At 42.4% G+C, this 13,452-nt stretch overlaps 1 protein-coding gene across 7 annotated transcripts in view; it reads left to right on the top strand.

Annotated features, from left to right (window-relative positions):
• Positions 1-13,452, top strand: part of LOC135260872 (laminin subunit alpha-3-like) — an 85,616-nt gene that overhangs the window by 71,327 nt on the left and 837 nt on the right. For 6 of the 7 annotated variants that reach the window (XM_064346532.1, XM_064346530.1, XM_064346529.1 and 3 more), the window contains 21 exons: positions 230-400; positions 623-774; positions 1,042-1,236; positions 1,630-1,778; positions 1,876-2,038; positions 2,223-2,350; positions 2,445-2,589; positions 2,695-2,802; positions 2,921-3,066; positions 3,413-3,530; positions 3,807-3,947; positions 4,191-4,321; positions 4,620-4,754; positions 5,230-5,362; positions 9,317-9,444; positions 9,798-9,978; positions 11,005-11,160; positions 11,396-11,558; positions 11,893-12,023; positions 12,294-12,387; positions 13,028-13,147. In XM_064346532.1, coding sequence (XP_064202602.1) covers positions 230-400; positions 623-774; positions 1,042-1,236; positions 1,630-1,778; positions 1,876-2,038; positions 2,223-2,350; positions 2,445-2,589; positions 2,695-2,802; positions 2,921-3,066; positions 3,413-3,530; positions 3,807-3,947; positions 4,191-4,321; positions 4,620-4,754; positions 5,230-5,362; positions 9,317-9,444; positions 9,798-9,978; positions 11,005-11,160; positions 11,396-11,558; positions 11,893-12,023; positions 12,294-12,387; positions 13,028-13,147 — 2,988 coding nt within the window. Of the gene's footprint in view, positions 1-229; positions 401-622; positions 775-1,041; positions 1,237-1,629; positions 1,779-1,875; positions 2,039-2,222; positions 2,351-2,444; positions 2,590-2,694; positions 2,803-2,920; positions 3,067-3,412; positions 3,531-3,806; positions 3,948-4,190; positions 4,322-4,619; positions 4,755-5,229; positions 5,363-5,796; positions 6,939-9,316; positions 9,445-9,797; positions 9,979-11,004; positions 11,161-11,395; positions 11,559-11,892; positions 12,024-12,293; positions 12,388-13,027; positions 13,148-13,452 lie in introns of those variants that run through there. The other variant, XM_064346534.1, reaches the window with a different exon arrangement.

Genomic DNA, 13,452 nt, shown 5'->3' with positions numbered 1-13,452 from the left:
AGATTAGGCTGAGGTGTTAAGAAATGAGGAAGCTATACAAACTGAGAGAGGCGGGTTGTGGAGAGAGAGAGAGAGAGAGGGCAGTGAGAGGAAATGAGGGTGAGAGAGTGAAGGAGCAAGATACTTAGTGAGAGAATGAGAGATGCTGATGAACCCTCAATGCGCATTTCTTCGTCCTTCTGGTCTTGTCTTTCATCCGGAGCTCAACCCTTGCCCTTCGTCCTTCCAGATGATGTCGCTGACATGATAGACGCAGCCAAGAGAACGGCGGCTAACGCTAACGACACCGCTAAGGACGCGATGGACCGACTCAACGCCATTAAGGATGAGGTGGACAAGATTAATGTCCTTCCCACAGATCCTAATCTGGACAACGTCCTGAATGACGTGGATAAATCAGGTAAGCACCCAAATACCTATAGCATTCCATATAACCCAAGTCCAGATTCTGAAAACCAGCAGCACTATGTTTGTTTACATGTTCTTCACTCACATAATATATGCAGTATATTTTCACATATGTTCTGTTTATTTAAAATCTTCACTTTGAAAGTACTTCTTTTAAGAGCAAAACATCATATTAAGTCATTTTGTCTTTTTTTTTTTTTTAAACATAATCTAGTGAAAAACCTCACCGACACTATCCCATCCCTCCTGGATAAGATCAGCCAGATCGAGGATCTGAGCACCCAAATAACCCCCACGGGCAACGTGTCGGAGAACATCAAGAGGATCAAAGAGCTGATTGAGCTGGCCCGGGACGCCGCCAACAGGGTGCGTCTCTTTCTAACCCCCAAAACTATCTCTTTCGTTCTCTCCTTCTCCCTCATTACAGTTTCTCATTCTCGTAATAAGTGAAATGGAAGCAACAGAAAAAAAAACAGTTTTGTTGTGAACGTCCAGGTGGATTTCGTTTGAATGACTTGCTCATCTGACAAACTGGTTCCTTAGGTTTTATTTTCAGTTTTTTTTTTTTAAACGGCATTGCTGCTTGGTGCGGGGACGATGCTGACTGGCTGCTTGCTTGTCCTCTGTTCGCAGATCACGGTCCCCATGAAATTTGCGGGCGACGGACACGTGGAGCTTCGCACCCCGAAAGACATGGACGACCTGAAGGCGTACACCGCCCTCAGCCTGTCCCTGCAGAGGCCGGAGAACGGCAGAGGCGACGGAGGCCGCCGCCGAAGACAGACCTCCCCCGACGACCTGTTTGTGCTTTACCTCGGCAAGAAGGACGTGAGTACCGTCACTGACACGCCATTGCTTCTTCATCGAAACTCTGTTTCGGAGGACATGCTGTACGGGCCTGTAGGAGCTCAAGTCTGTACAGGGAAATGGGGAGTCACAGGCATATGGATTTAGTGCCATTGCACATGACGGGAGGTTGTTTGCTAGGAGTCAGCACTGATGTTCATATTCATATACGGATGATTTACGCATGCACAATACATAATGATGTATTTCTTGACTTCTCAATTGCCTTTATCATTGATTCTGTTGTTCTTTACTGAGCCATGTATACTATTAAACATCCCATGATGTTTAATGAAGTGTGTAAATAGATCAGGTAATATGAGAAAGTAAAGAAAATATAAGTGTGGTGACCGGCTTCCTTCTCTTTGCTCTCAGGCATCCACAGACTACATAGGCATGGTCCTGAAAAACAACGAGCTCTTCTGCATCTACAAGCTGAATGGCAAGGAGTACAAGATCCAGACAAAAAGCATCAACAGGTCCCCGACCGAGCCTTCCTACTTCGACAAGGTGGACTTCAGAAGGTATTCCGTGCGGACGGACTTCCTCGCTAGCTGACAGCAGTTGGCCTCCTGGCGTTTCCAGTGCTAACCGCGTCCCTCCTCTGTCCTCTTCCCTCAGAATTTACGAGGACGCCGAAGTCATCCTGACCCAGCTGTTCACGTCAAGCGATCCATATGCGCCCGTGACCTATAACAACAGGGGGGAGATCACCCGGAACCTTCTCAACCTGGACCCCGAGGATGTGGTCTTCTATGTGGGAGGATACCCAGACACCTTCACAGTAAGCAGTCTTTTGATTTTCTGATCATAACAACATATTTTTAATAAATAATATTTAATAATAGTGATATTGACAAAATATCCTGTTTAGCTTTTAGCCTTGTCATTCTAGTATAGATCATTTAGTGTAGAAAAAAAACGACAATTTTTGTCGTTTTTCAACATTATGCGATTTCTTCAAACAGCCTCCAGCATCTTTGAACTACCCCAAATATAAAGGATGCATTGAAATGTCCACCTTCAATGAGAAGTTCATCAGCCTGTACAACTTCAAGAAGGCTGTCAACGTAAATACAGAGCTGCCTTGCAAGAGGTACAGTGCTAAAATACCTATAAAAAGCCATGAAAACCATTTGGGGTTGCTTGTTGATGTAGTCAGTTGACCGTGCTTTTCTCCATTCCCTTAGATACATACCCTCAGAAGTCGACTTGTACTTTGAAGGCACCGGCTATGCCAAAATAGCGATTGACAAATCCTCAAGCGTGCTAGTCCTTTCACAGTCTGTTTATACCCGATCAGAGAATGCGCTCCTTCTGTACATTGGAAATGAGGTAGGTCTCACAGAAAGGTTTTATTACGTGTGTGCACAAATGCCATCTATCACAAATAGCGCTGTAATGCATTCCTCTGAGCTGCTTTATTTACCTTTTATTCAGGACTCCTTTTACACCTTCGCCGTGGAAGGAGGTTATGTTGTATTCCGAGGAAGAGAGGGCGACAAAGTTTTGGAAAAGGCCAAGAGCACCGAGAAGCTATTTCCTCTGGTAAGAGAGCTCTTTGATGACATAATCTCTAAGCACCGCTCGTTCAACAGCGCCCTCTACAGTTCACATCAGCTGCAGCCAGTCAAGTGCTTTTCTTTGTTCTTGTGTGCCCCTGCAGGAGAAGCAAGAGGAGATTCAGGTGATCTTACGCAAAACCTCTTTCCTGGTTCGTCTGGGAAGCAAGACGGCCTTATCGGCCAGTTACACTCAAGGACAATACGACAGCTATTACCTTGGAGGCTTACCGCCAATGTTGAGAGAAAGGTAGCTCTTTTAGTGCACGGAGGAATTGCTATGTAGTGCCTACATTCAGAGTTGCAGAATCCATATTCAGAAAGTAAAAGTCCTTCCCAGTATTTTGTTCCAATCACCTGGATTTGCTAATTAGCCAGGAGGTGGAACTAATTGGTGAAATCAGCTGACTGAGTTCATGAGTGGAAGAAACACATGGCCGGACTTTTGCTTTCTGACCCCTGGACTTACTGACTGAACACAGTTAATTCCTCCACTACTTGTTGCATGGTATTATGAATGTTACGGAGCTGACTTCCTCTGCGAGGGACGGAGGTGATTTGCGATGTCTGAGTGCAATGACTGTGTGCTTACTCAGGGACAGCATCACCACCCCGCCAATGAAGGGATGCGTGAGGAACATCAAGATGGGTGGCAGCCACGCCAACCTTCTGGAGAGGGTGGGCATGAGCAAAGGATGCCCGAAGGACTACCTGGTAAGTCTTAATGTTCCGGAACCTTCTGCACATTTCAGTCATTCAAAACCTCTTTTGCCAAAAAATTCAGGCAGAAGTTACAGTACTGAGCAGTATTTTAGTTATAAAAGGTATATTCACATCATTGTCATCTCACTGGTGAATGTATATCAGTTAGGATATTGTCATCACTCTCCCATCAGTAAACCTGTATGCAGCAGTATGGCAACTGTAATTCTACAGCAGATCACTGCAGCATTTACAATAATCGTCTCTGTCTTTGAACTTTAACCCCAGGCCTCTCGTAAAGCTGAGTTCAGCCTGGGAAGCTCCCTTTCTGCTCCCCCAGGGAAGTTCGAACTGAGCGGCGATGTGACTGTCTCCCTGGGCTTCAAGAGCACGGAGAGCAACGGCCTGCTTCTCACCAACAGCCAAGCGGTAAGCCTCCGTCCAGTGAGTCAGGGCCTGTCTTTGACAAACGTGTCTTCCCCTCCCCAGGGCATTAGGACGTGACATTTTACAGTATGGTCAGATTATTAAAACATGTGCCAGTGTCTTTATTCAGATCAACGTGATCAGACGAATAGTTGACCCAAATATTTTAAGTGAACCATTCGAACCACACACAATGCAACTGCTTTGAATTGAACCCTCTGAACCCCCTGTGTTTTTCTCCAACAGGGCAATGGGATAGAGCTAGCCATGGATAATGGCTTTGTGTTATTCAAATTCAATGACAAAGTCTGGAAGTCAAATAAAACATACAAAGATGGTAAATGGCACTATTTGACGGCAGCCAGAATTGGGCAAAGGTAGGAGAAACAAAATATAAATTAATTTCACTGTTTATTTCTTGAACATTGAACTAAGGCAATGGATGCATTTCTTAGCAATGACAAATTACCATGGGCACTCTATTAACCCTTTAACATGTAAGATGACATATATGTGATTAGAATGTTCTTAACTGAACATTCTAATGGTGGTGTAACATTCACTTCTGGTAATTGAAAGCAATGGAGTTCTAGAACACCTACATAGAATTTTGAAAATAAATATTTTAAAAACCTAATAAGGCTTAACCTCTCTTCTTGTCATCACTTATCTCAGGTTTGAGTTTTTGATCGATGAACAGGACGAGGGACAACAGCAGAGTTCTTCGTCTTCTATAGCTGCTGAGGGAGACAACGTCTTCCTGGGGAAAGACACCTTCAAGGGCTGCCTTGCCAACCTTTACATGAGGAGGTCAGACTCTTCAGCATCCCCTTCCTGTGTTTAGAAAATGTTCTTACAATACCTCTATGTGTCCAGCAGTTAGACACACAACCACACTGCCACTTTTAATTTATAATGTCCGGTTTGGGCAAAAGGCCCCTTCACAGGGCTTAATACCAAATTTCCCCTACCTGTTGCTACTGAAATAAACACCCAAATCTGGTGCCTTGGATAGACAGACACCATGTTTATACATATGTATTTTCAAAAGTTCCAGAGGATCCTTTTTGTGTGTTCACCTGTCCAGGGTCATTTTTTTTACATACATTAGATTTTTTTGAAAACAGAATGTCATATCACTTTGTTGTCTTTACACTTTTGATATAACTTGTATGGTTATATGGTACATGTAGTGTACTATATACCCATAGAGGTGCAGGAATAAGGGTTGGGTGCAGGAATAAGGGTTGTGACCATCTTTGTTTCCTGTTTGTCTTTGTCTCAGACCCGATGTGTTGTATAAGCCGGAGGACCTGAGTGAGTTCAGCACCAGCGGGGAGATCCTGCTCGACGTCTGCAGCTCAGACCGACCCCCCCTGCTGATGGTGGACAAACGCAACCGCAGCTTCTCCAGGATGGTGGGTGTCACTTCTGCCTGGCAACCCAATCAGTGGGGGTGACCAATCAGATCAGTCTAAAAAGACCTGGTGCTGCATATTGCAGGATTGTGGCTCATGCACTCATGAACCAGTCTTGTCCAACATTTCTCTTTGTTTAAACTGACTGAATAGAATACACATTTTTCTGTTTCTGCTTACATTTATAGAAATTGAATATATTGCATTATATTGTAGATATGTGGACATTTTCAGTGATGTCAGACTTAGGCTCTGACATAAAATGACATTAATGATCTTCTCAGAGCTTTTCCAGTTGGAGACAAATGTTTGACATTGACATGAGTTTGTGATAAGACTGCAAATCTTTCTGGAGCCTGTCCACCTGGTCATTGGTGTTGGCTTGACTGTAGTTGTGATGTAAATTTGATGGTTGTGTGCTGCTCTCCTTTCAGGGTTGAAGAGGAGAAAAGGATTATCAGTACCCTGAAAAGTGGACATTCATCATTTTTAAAAATCAATATTTAAAAAACACATTTCACTTGAATGCGATTACTATTTATGTATTTATAAGCATTTCCCCATGTAAAAGTATTGTTGTTGTTTTATAAGTGTTGGTTGCTGTTGTATTGTTTGCAGGTTGTGACTGCTTTCAAAAAACACTGAAAAGCCATATCAGCAAAAAATTGTATTTTGCAAGCATTGACTTCTGACATAAATAAAAAGAGCAGGCTCCATGTTATAACCATGCCATCTTTCAGACCGTGGACTTAATCAGCCAACACAAAAGTCAGTATTCAGTATTCAAAAGGCCTTCTGTGTATTCTCCATTGAAATAAACAGTAGAACATGCAGCCAATGAACAAATATTCTAATACAATACTTTGAGAGCCCCACCCTTGGCAACAGGCGCAGCTCTGTAGGGATATCTTTTCATTTTACATTTCCCATAACTGCTTTTCATAAATTAAGAGAATGAATGCTGTCATCTAAACAGCAGATACAATGGAAAAGATGCGATCATTTTTGTGCTTCGTTTAACCATTGGCCCGTTACACAAATTATATGTATATAACTTTTTCCCATTACATCATGTATTTGCTGGCCTCCTTATCCAGTGCTTGTAAATGCAGGTTATCCATTCTTCCAGTTGTATACTCACTTGTTCAGGAACATGGCAACATTTACTCACCTTCTGATCATGTCCATAACCACGCAACCTTCAATCTCGCCCATTTAACTTGCAGATTTACATTTAGCATTTTTCATGTTTCATTTTCGTCATTGTTTATATTTCTTTAGAGCAACAGTGCACTGCCATTAGGGTTTTCCCAGCTATAAAAATAGACTTTTCAGAAGAAAGCTAACTAGAGCACATAATCACATCTGCCTACAGCACATTGCTTTGAACAGCGTAGATCCAGTTGAAACACCGCTGCCATTTCACATAAAATATAATCAGATGTTGTTGTGTTCAGCTTCATACTCACAATGGATGCTTATGTGCCTGTTTATGTGCATGGTGTGCTGCATTTCCAAACTTGTAAGGACAAATACCAAAAATCGCCTTTAAATAATAAAGTACACTACAAAATTACTTGAAGGGACTTTGCAGAATTTTCCTTTATAGATACCTTGTGAGAAATGCAAATATCCACCTGTATAGAAGCCCAATGTACTCACAAGCGTCAAAAACCCAACAGAACTTGTGCATGTATATATGAAAATGTACAGAATCGGAAGGTTGCTTAGTGCAAAATATCAAAACACAATTACAGTCTGCTGCCCGAGCATGCGGTGGCTAAGTTAAGTCATGTTTGCAAAGTAACATGCATGATTTACCTGAATGATTCTCTCAGTCTTGTGTCTAATGTGTAACCACACCAATCACACCTATACCACTAACCTCACTGCAAGGGGAAAAAATAGGAAATTCCATCCCATAATGTCCCTTAAGTATGCTGCAAAAAGCTGTGAAATCAGTGCAGCATCAGCCTGAATTATGTCATGGGTCCCCAGTGCTGGTCCTGGTTTCATTGTTAACTCAAACCTAATTGATTAACGGAATTAAGAGAACGGTCTCTTCAGGACCAGGGATGTGGACATTTACCATTTGTCTCTTACATGGAATAATTCTTCAGTGATGGAGATCCCACAAATAAAAAAGTGCTTTAGTGTAATGTCTCACAAGTCTGCAATGGATTGATATAGAAAATAACATTGAATTAACATTTATTGAACAAGGTGGGATTATATCCATGTGTCTCCACGTATTGTGTATTCAAGTAAGCTCTTATTTTTTGCTCACCATTGCTGTGTTGTACAAAGCCATTTGCTGCGAAAAGATGTGGAGTTTGGAACATGAAAAAAACATGGAGTTTGGAAACCAGATGATGGCGCTCCTATCCACCCAGTGAAAAAATTACCCTGTTGTCATATAATCTGAATTATATGATTAGGGTAATAGCCTTAAAATGAGAGGTGTGTTGTTCACTGGTTAAAAGGCAAACACACTGTAGACACCGCTGCACCGTGCTGTTCCAACACAATCAATGATAGCATCAGTTAAGGAGGTTGTCATAAATTCACAAACAACAGGATTCCCAGGTTAAGAAGAAACAAAATTGTGCTGTGCTTTATTTTTGGGATGAGGAAAATGAAAGGGCTATTACTGAAGAAACTGAAGGAAAATAGCAACCCAGCACCTCCATTTCGCAGGGCAGTGGCTTGGTCAGATACTGATAAACAGATATTTATGCATTTGCTGTAAAGATACTGTTTTTAGCTGGAGGTTAAAGTGTATCAGAACTCATGTAACAGGATGTTTTCTACAAGCTTTGTAACTGAATGTGAATCGAATTTGTGAGAATGCAGTAGCAAATCTAAACTCTGCCCTACCCCTTCACATCATGTTCCTCTTTGACTTATGGGACTTTCTGACATGACCAGACTTGCCTCTCTTCGGCTGATGAGTTTTCCCAGAATTCCTTCCACTCACAGCCCCCAGAGTGCAGTGAGTGGCGATGATTACTGAACACCCTTCGTAAACAAGTGAAAAGGCTTTGCTCCTGGTCCGGTGTGGTATTGAATAGTATAAGGCGATCTATTAAAAAGGTAGATTGTAATCTCTCGTTGAAAAGCCACACAAAACAACGTCGAAAAATACTGTTGTCTTCAAACTGATAAACATTGAGGCTTTTAGTTACAGTATATCAGTTTGCAACACTGTATTGTAATCTTTAATATATTTAAAAGCATGCGTACAACTTTTAAAAATCACAAACAAATACATCACAAATTGTACTTGTTCAGAGAAGTCACGCCATCTGCTGTTGTGTCAGATGTAGTGTTCACAGGTTTTGTTAACACCTTCCTCAGAGCACATAGGTGCAGAATATCACTGAGGCAAATCTCCAGTCTGTCTGAGATAAGGTCAGTCTGTACCCAGAGTTCAGGGTCAGAGTTGGCGCCGTGCAGACTGTCTGCATGACAACTATGTTGCCAAAGCCTTGTTACCACATTCTCACTTTGTCCAAAATTAACTTAGTCACACATTCAGCAAATGCTGTCACCTACATCTAGAGGCCACTAAAATTGAAAGTCTTGTTCTGACAGGATTAAAAAAGGAAGAATTTATGTGGTTAAATCTGTATTTAACCACATGTGTTAACTGCAAACCCCATTTCCTTTGACAGTGATGATCTGTGGAATCAAATTAGGAATGGCATGCAGACAGCCAATCAGATGTAGTGGATGATTATGTGGCCAGATACTGAGAGCCAGTTTTGTGGGAATGTGGCCAGGATGCTAGTGTCTCCCTTTGAAAAGGGCCGTGGGATCTTTCCTGATTACTGCGACTCAGTGGCTCAGTTTTATGTCTCCTCCAAAGAACAGGGGTGCATGGGCGGAGTCCTTCCTGGTTTTTGGTTTTTTGGTGCTGAATGTACTGAGAGATGTGTTCTCTGTGTTGAACAGGAGGAAGAGGTGCATGATGACAGCCTCTCTGTGTGCAGCCTGCCGTCTATGGTAAAACACAGTTACCGGCTCGGAGGACCTTTCAGCTCTCTGACCTACAACATCACCCCACAGGCTCTGCGCAGCAGGTTAGTCCGCATGTCGCATGTTGATGACATCACACCTCTAACCTCTTCATGAACTACAAAGTGAATTTTATCTACGGATGCTGTCTCTGGTCCAGAAATGTGGAAAGGCAGTTCAGATACAAGAAGGGTGACCAGAAAAAAGCTGCAGGTAAAAATGGAGACACAGGTGTTGCTATGTTAACCTTGTGAAATATATTTATCCTGAACTACTGCTTCCGTGGGTGTGAATATAAGCTCTTCACAGACTCCTGAATAGAAGTGGGCTGCTATGCTAAGCTGCACATATTATCGCGCTGGGATAGCAGGTGAGAAGCGACAGACCATACGAACACCTGTGTGCTTTTGTGTTCCAGGCCTCACTTCTCTCTGGATGTGAGGACAGAGTCGGCAGACGGCCTACTACTCTACGTGGCCGGCGGGCAGGACAGCTCCCATCTGGTCCTGTACATGTCCAAAGGCCGCATCCGGCTGTCCATCGGGAGAAAACAGCACATCTTCAACAGGGAGAAGTACAGCGATGGCAAGTGGCATACGGTAAGACTCAAGCAGCTACACGCTTCACAAATCAGTCCTGAAGACTCAAATCAAAAGGCATTTTACAAAACACTTAACACAATACACATTTATAAAACATTTAACAACATACAGGTTTACAAAACATTTAACAACATTCACATTTACAAAACATTCAACAACATACGCATTTACAAAACATTTAACAACATATACGTTTACAAAACATTTATCACAGTACATTTACAAAATATTTATCACAATGTATAAAACATTTAAAACACACTTGCACAAGCGTAACACAATATAAATTTAGAAATAATTTAGCACAATACACATTTATCACAGCATACCACAGCTTAAAGCCTCCATGAAGATAAGCCTAGTGGGAAACAGTGGCAAGGAAAAAGGTGGTGTATAGGATGAAACCTTGGGAGGAACCAGCCCAACCTCCTCTGGCTGGCTTAGGTTATGGGTTCACGATGAACAACACAGTCAATAAACTTGAATATTAATCAGTACTCGCTTAAATGTGATGTTTAATGAACATTTAGTTCATATACATTTTATATTTGTGTACGTGTGTCTGGGTGCAATCTCATTTTAAATGTCAAATGTAAGTAATCCTTTCATATAAGACCGTAAAATGATGATTGTTAAATTCTGATTGAGTCAATTGAATGGCCTCATGTGGTCTCTGTTAGAGTTGAATTAAAACTGAGTGCATTACTGTGCATGCACAATCTGTGCTTAGAGGAAGCATATTCAGGTTCATTTCAGGTAAACTGTAACTGAGAGTGTTGTGATGAATACACTCGGTAAATACTGTGGTTGAAGGGTAACAAAATCTTTCTTTATTTAGTTAATCAATAAGCATTGATTATGACACGCATTTATATTTGGCTCTGTGTAAGGCCTCATAGTTTTTTTAATGCTCCCTGCCTGCAGCATTATGGTCTGTAGATATTTGGGTTATTGTTCAGGCGAGTCTTTCCATGGTGTTCCTTTGTTACAGGTGTGCAATGCTAGTGCTTGTTTCCTTCGCAGGTGATGTTCAGCTGGGAGAGGCGCAAGTTTCGCCTGGTGGTGGATGGGCTCCGTGCCCACAATGGCCAGCTGTCCCCTGACGAGGGAGTCTCTCTGGACCTGCAGTCACCTGTCTACCTGGGCAGCGTACCGGCGCCCGTGCGCATGGAACAACAGGTAACCGCGTGCCTGCTTCAACTCGCACACACGTCTGCAGCCATTTTCTTCTTAGGCACAAAAGTGACTCTTCAGACAGACTAGCAGGGGTATCTACTTAAACCTGCACAAAACTCAAATGCACACTCACACGCTGCAGCCAAGCATTTCCTTAGGATGCTTGATTTGTAAGTTGACTGTATATGACATAATGACAATAAGTGCTGTATAGTCATTCTTGTCGTGTTTCTTTCAGTGGAAGGACCTCCCCAGGGAAAGCATAATCGGATGTGTTCGCAATTTCAAGATGAACAGCCAGCCAATGGCAGAGCCCACAGCCAATTACGGGGCGGCACCCTGTTTTGATGGGCACACTGTGGGCGGAGCCTATTTTTCAGGGAATGGATATGCTGTCATAGGTGACATAACCTTTTCATCTCTCCAATTAGTTAACTTAGGAACTCAGTGAATTATTTTAAGCAGAGTATACATTATCTAATTTAGGGGTGGACAACCCTGGTCATGTAGAGCTGGTTTTGTTGTTATTTGCCACTTAGTCAATTAATTAGAACAGTTGATCACACAGTTAAGTCACCTGATCTGGTTTCCTGGTTCTAAAGTGTGTGTCGTATTTAAGGGGAAAACAAAAACCAGCAGACCCTGCAGCTTTCCAAGACCAGGGTTGGCTTCTCCTGATCTAAGTCATAAGAGGCTCAGAGAAATATTTGTGATCATGAATTGTTTGGTTTGCAGAGGACAACTTTGTGGTGGGAGTGAGCTTTGAGCTGGTGTTCGAGGTTCGGCCCAGAACCCTAACAGGAGTCATTTTCCATGTTGGGGGCAAGGGAGGACACCACCTGAGTCTGTTCCTGAGGAGAGGGGAGGTGAGCTCACAGATTTTTCTCACTATATCTTTTTATGTCTCCAGGTGTCTCGTTTTCATGTTGTCTTGTGAGAGTTTAAATACTCTTCCTTTGAAACTGTCTGAACGCTCTTCCTCTTAGATTAGGATTGTTTCACACGTTTAAGGACTTCTGACACATAACTATTTACAGTGGCCTCCAGTTGAATCACGAGTCAAATCTCAAAAGCCACAACACTGACCAGAACTAAATCTGAATGAGCAGAGCTGGACTGTAAGTGTGTTCTTTCAGGTGGTTGTCCAAGTGAACAACGGGGCAGGTGAATTCAACGTCTCTGTGACTCCACAGAAGATGCTGTGTGACAGCATGTTCCACCGAGTGGCAGGTAACACAAATACGTACATGCATTCACAAGCACACACACACACACACACACACACATGCACACACACATGCATGCATACACACATATACACACACACACACACACACACACACACACAAAAACAAACAGGCACACACACACATCTCGCCCACGCATACACACACATACATACATGCAGACACTGGTTTTCTGTGAGTCTGTCTGAGTCTAAAATCTAAAGGCCTGTTTTGGGGGAAAGACAGGTGTGCAAATTATTGAGATGACAGATACTTAGCTTAGCCTGGGAAAGTTGGCAGCAAAGAAACTATGGCTTAGATTCAATCAGTATCTTGTTTTTAACGTTGCCTCATTAATAAATGTTGTACATTTTTCTTTCATAAAACAGTTTGGAAAGTTATATAATTTATTTCTGAGCTTTGCCAAATGCGCTAGTGAAGACAAATGTAACATTTACATATTAATCATGCGTGAGGGTAAATGTTAATAACAAATATTGACTGAACTGAATACAGGCTTGTGGAGTGTTTATGAAATTACAGACTGGCAGTTTCTTTATGAAATACCTCAGTTCAGCAATGTCGAGAGTCATTGAGTTTTTGCATGACAGTAGAGCGGTGGTAGAGCTTCTTTATTCTCTCAGTTATCAAGAGGAACAATGTAATCCAGCTGGACGTGGACACTGAGGGCCGGTACACAGTGGGGCCTTCCTCCTCTGTCTCCACCAGGACCAGAGACCCACTTTATGTGGGCGGCATTCCAGGTGAGACACCTTTCACACCTGATAACAGGACATTATTGGGATTTTAAAGCAATACAGGTATCAAATGCATCCACCAGTAAAGTACTCTGTATATTGTCTTTATCCTGGAGATCTACCATCCTGTAGGTCTTCCTAACAAAGCATACGGCATTCAACAGTTAGAGATCTTGTTGAGCTGCTAATTAGTAGAATCAGGTGTGCCAAACTAAGGTTGGGATGAAAACCTACAGTGTGGTAGTTGTCCAGGGATGGGGTTGGGAACCATGGGTTAATAGGGTTTGGGCCACTTTGTGTGGCCAGTATGG

This window comes from Anguilla rostrata, chromosome 8 (assembly GCF_018555375.3).
Source record: "Anguilla rostrata isolate EN2019 chromosome 8, ASM1855537v3, whole genome shotgun sequence".
NCBI lineage: Eukaryota > Metazoa > Chordata > Actinopteri > Anguilliformes > Anguillidae > Anguilla > Anguilla rostrata.
This window is presented reverse-complemented; position numbering and strand designations above follow the sequence as displayed.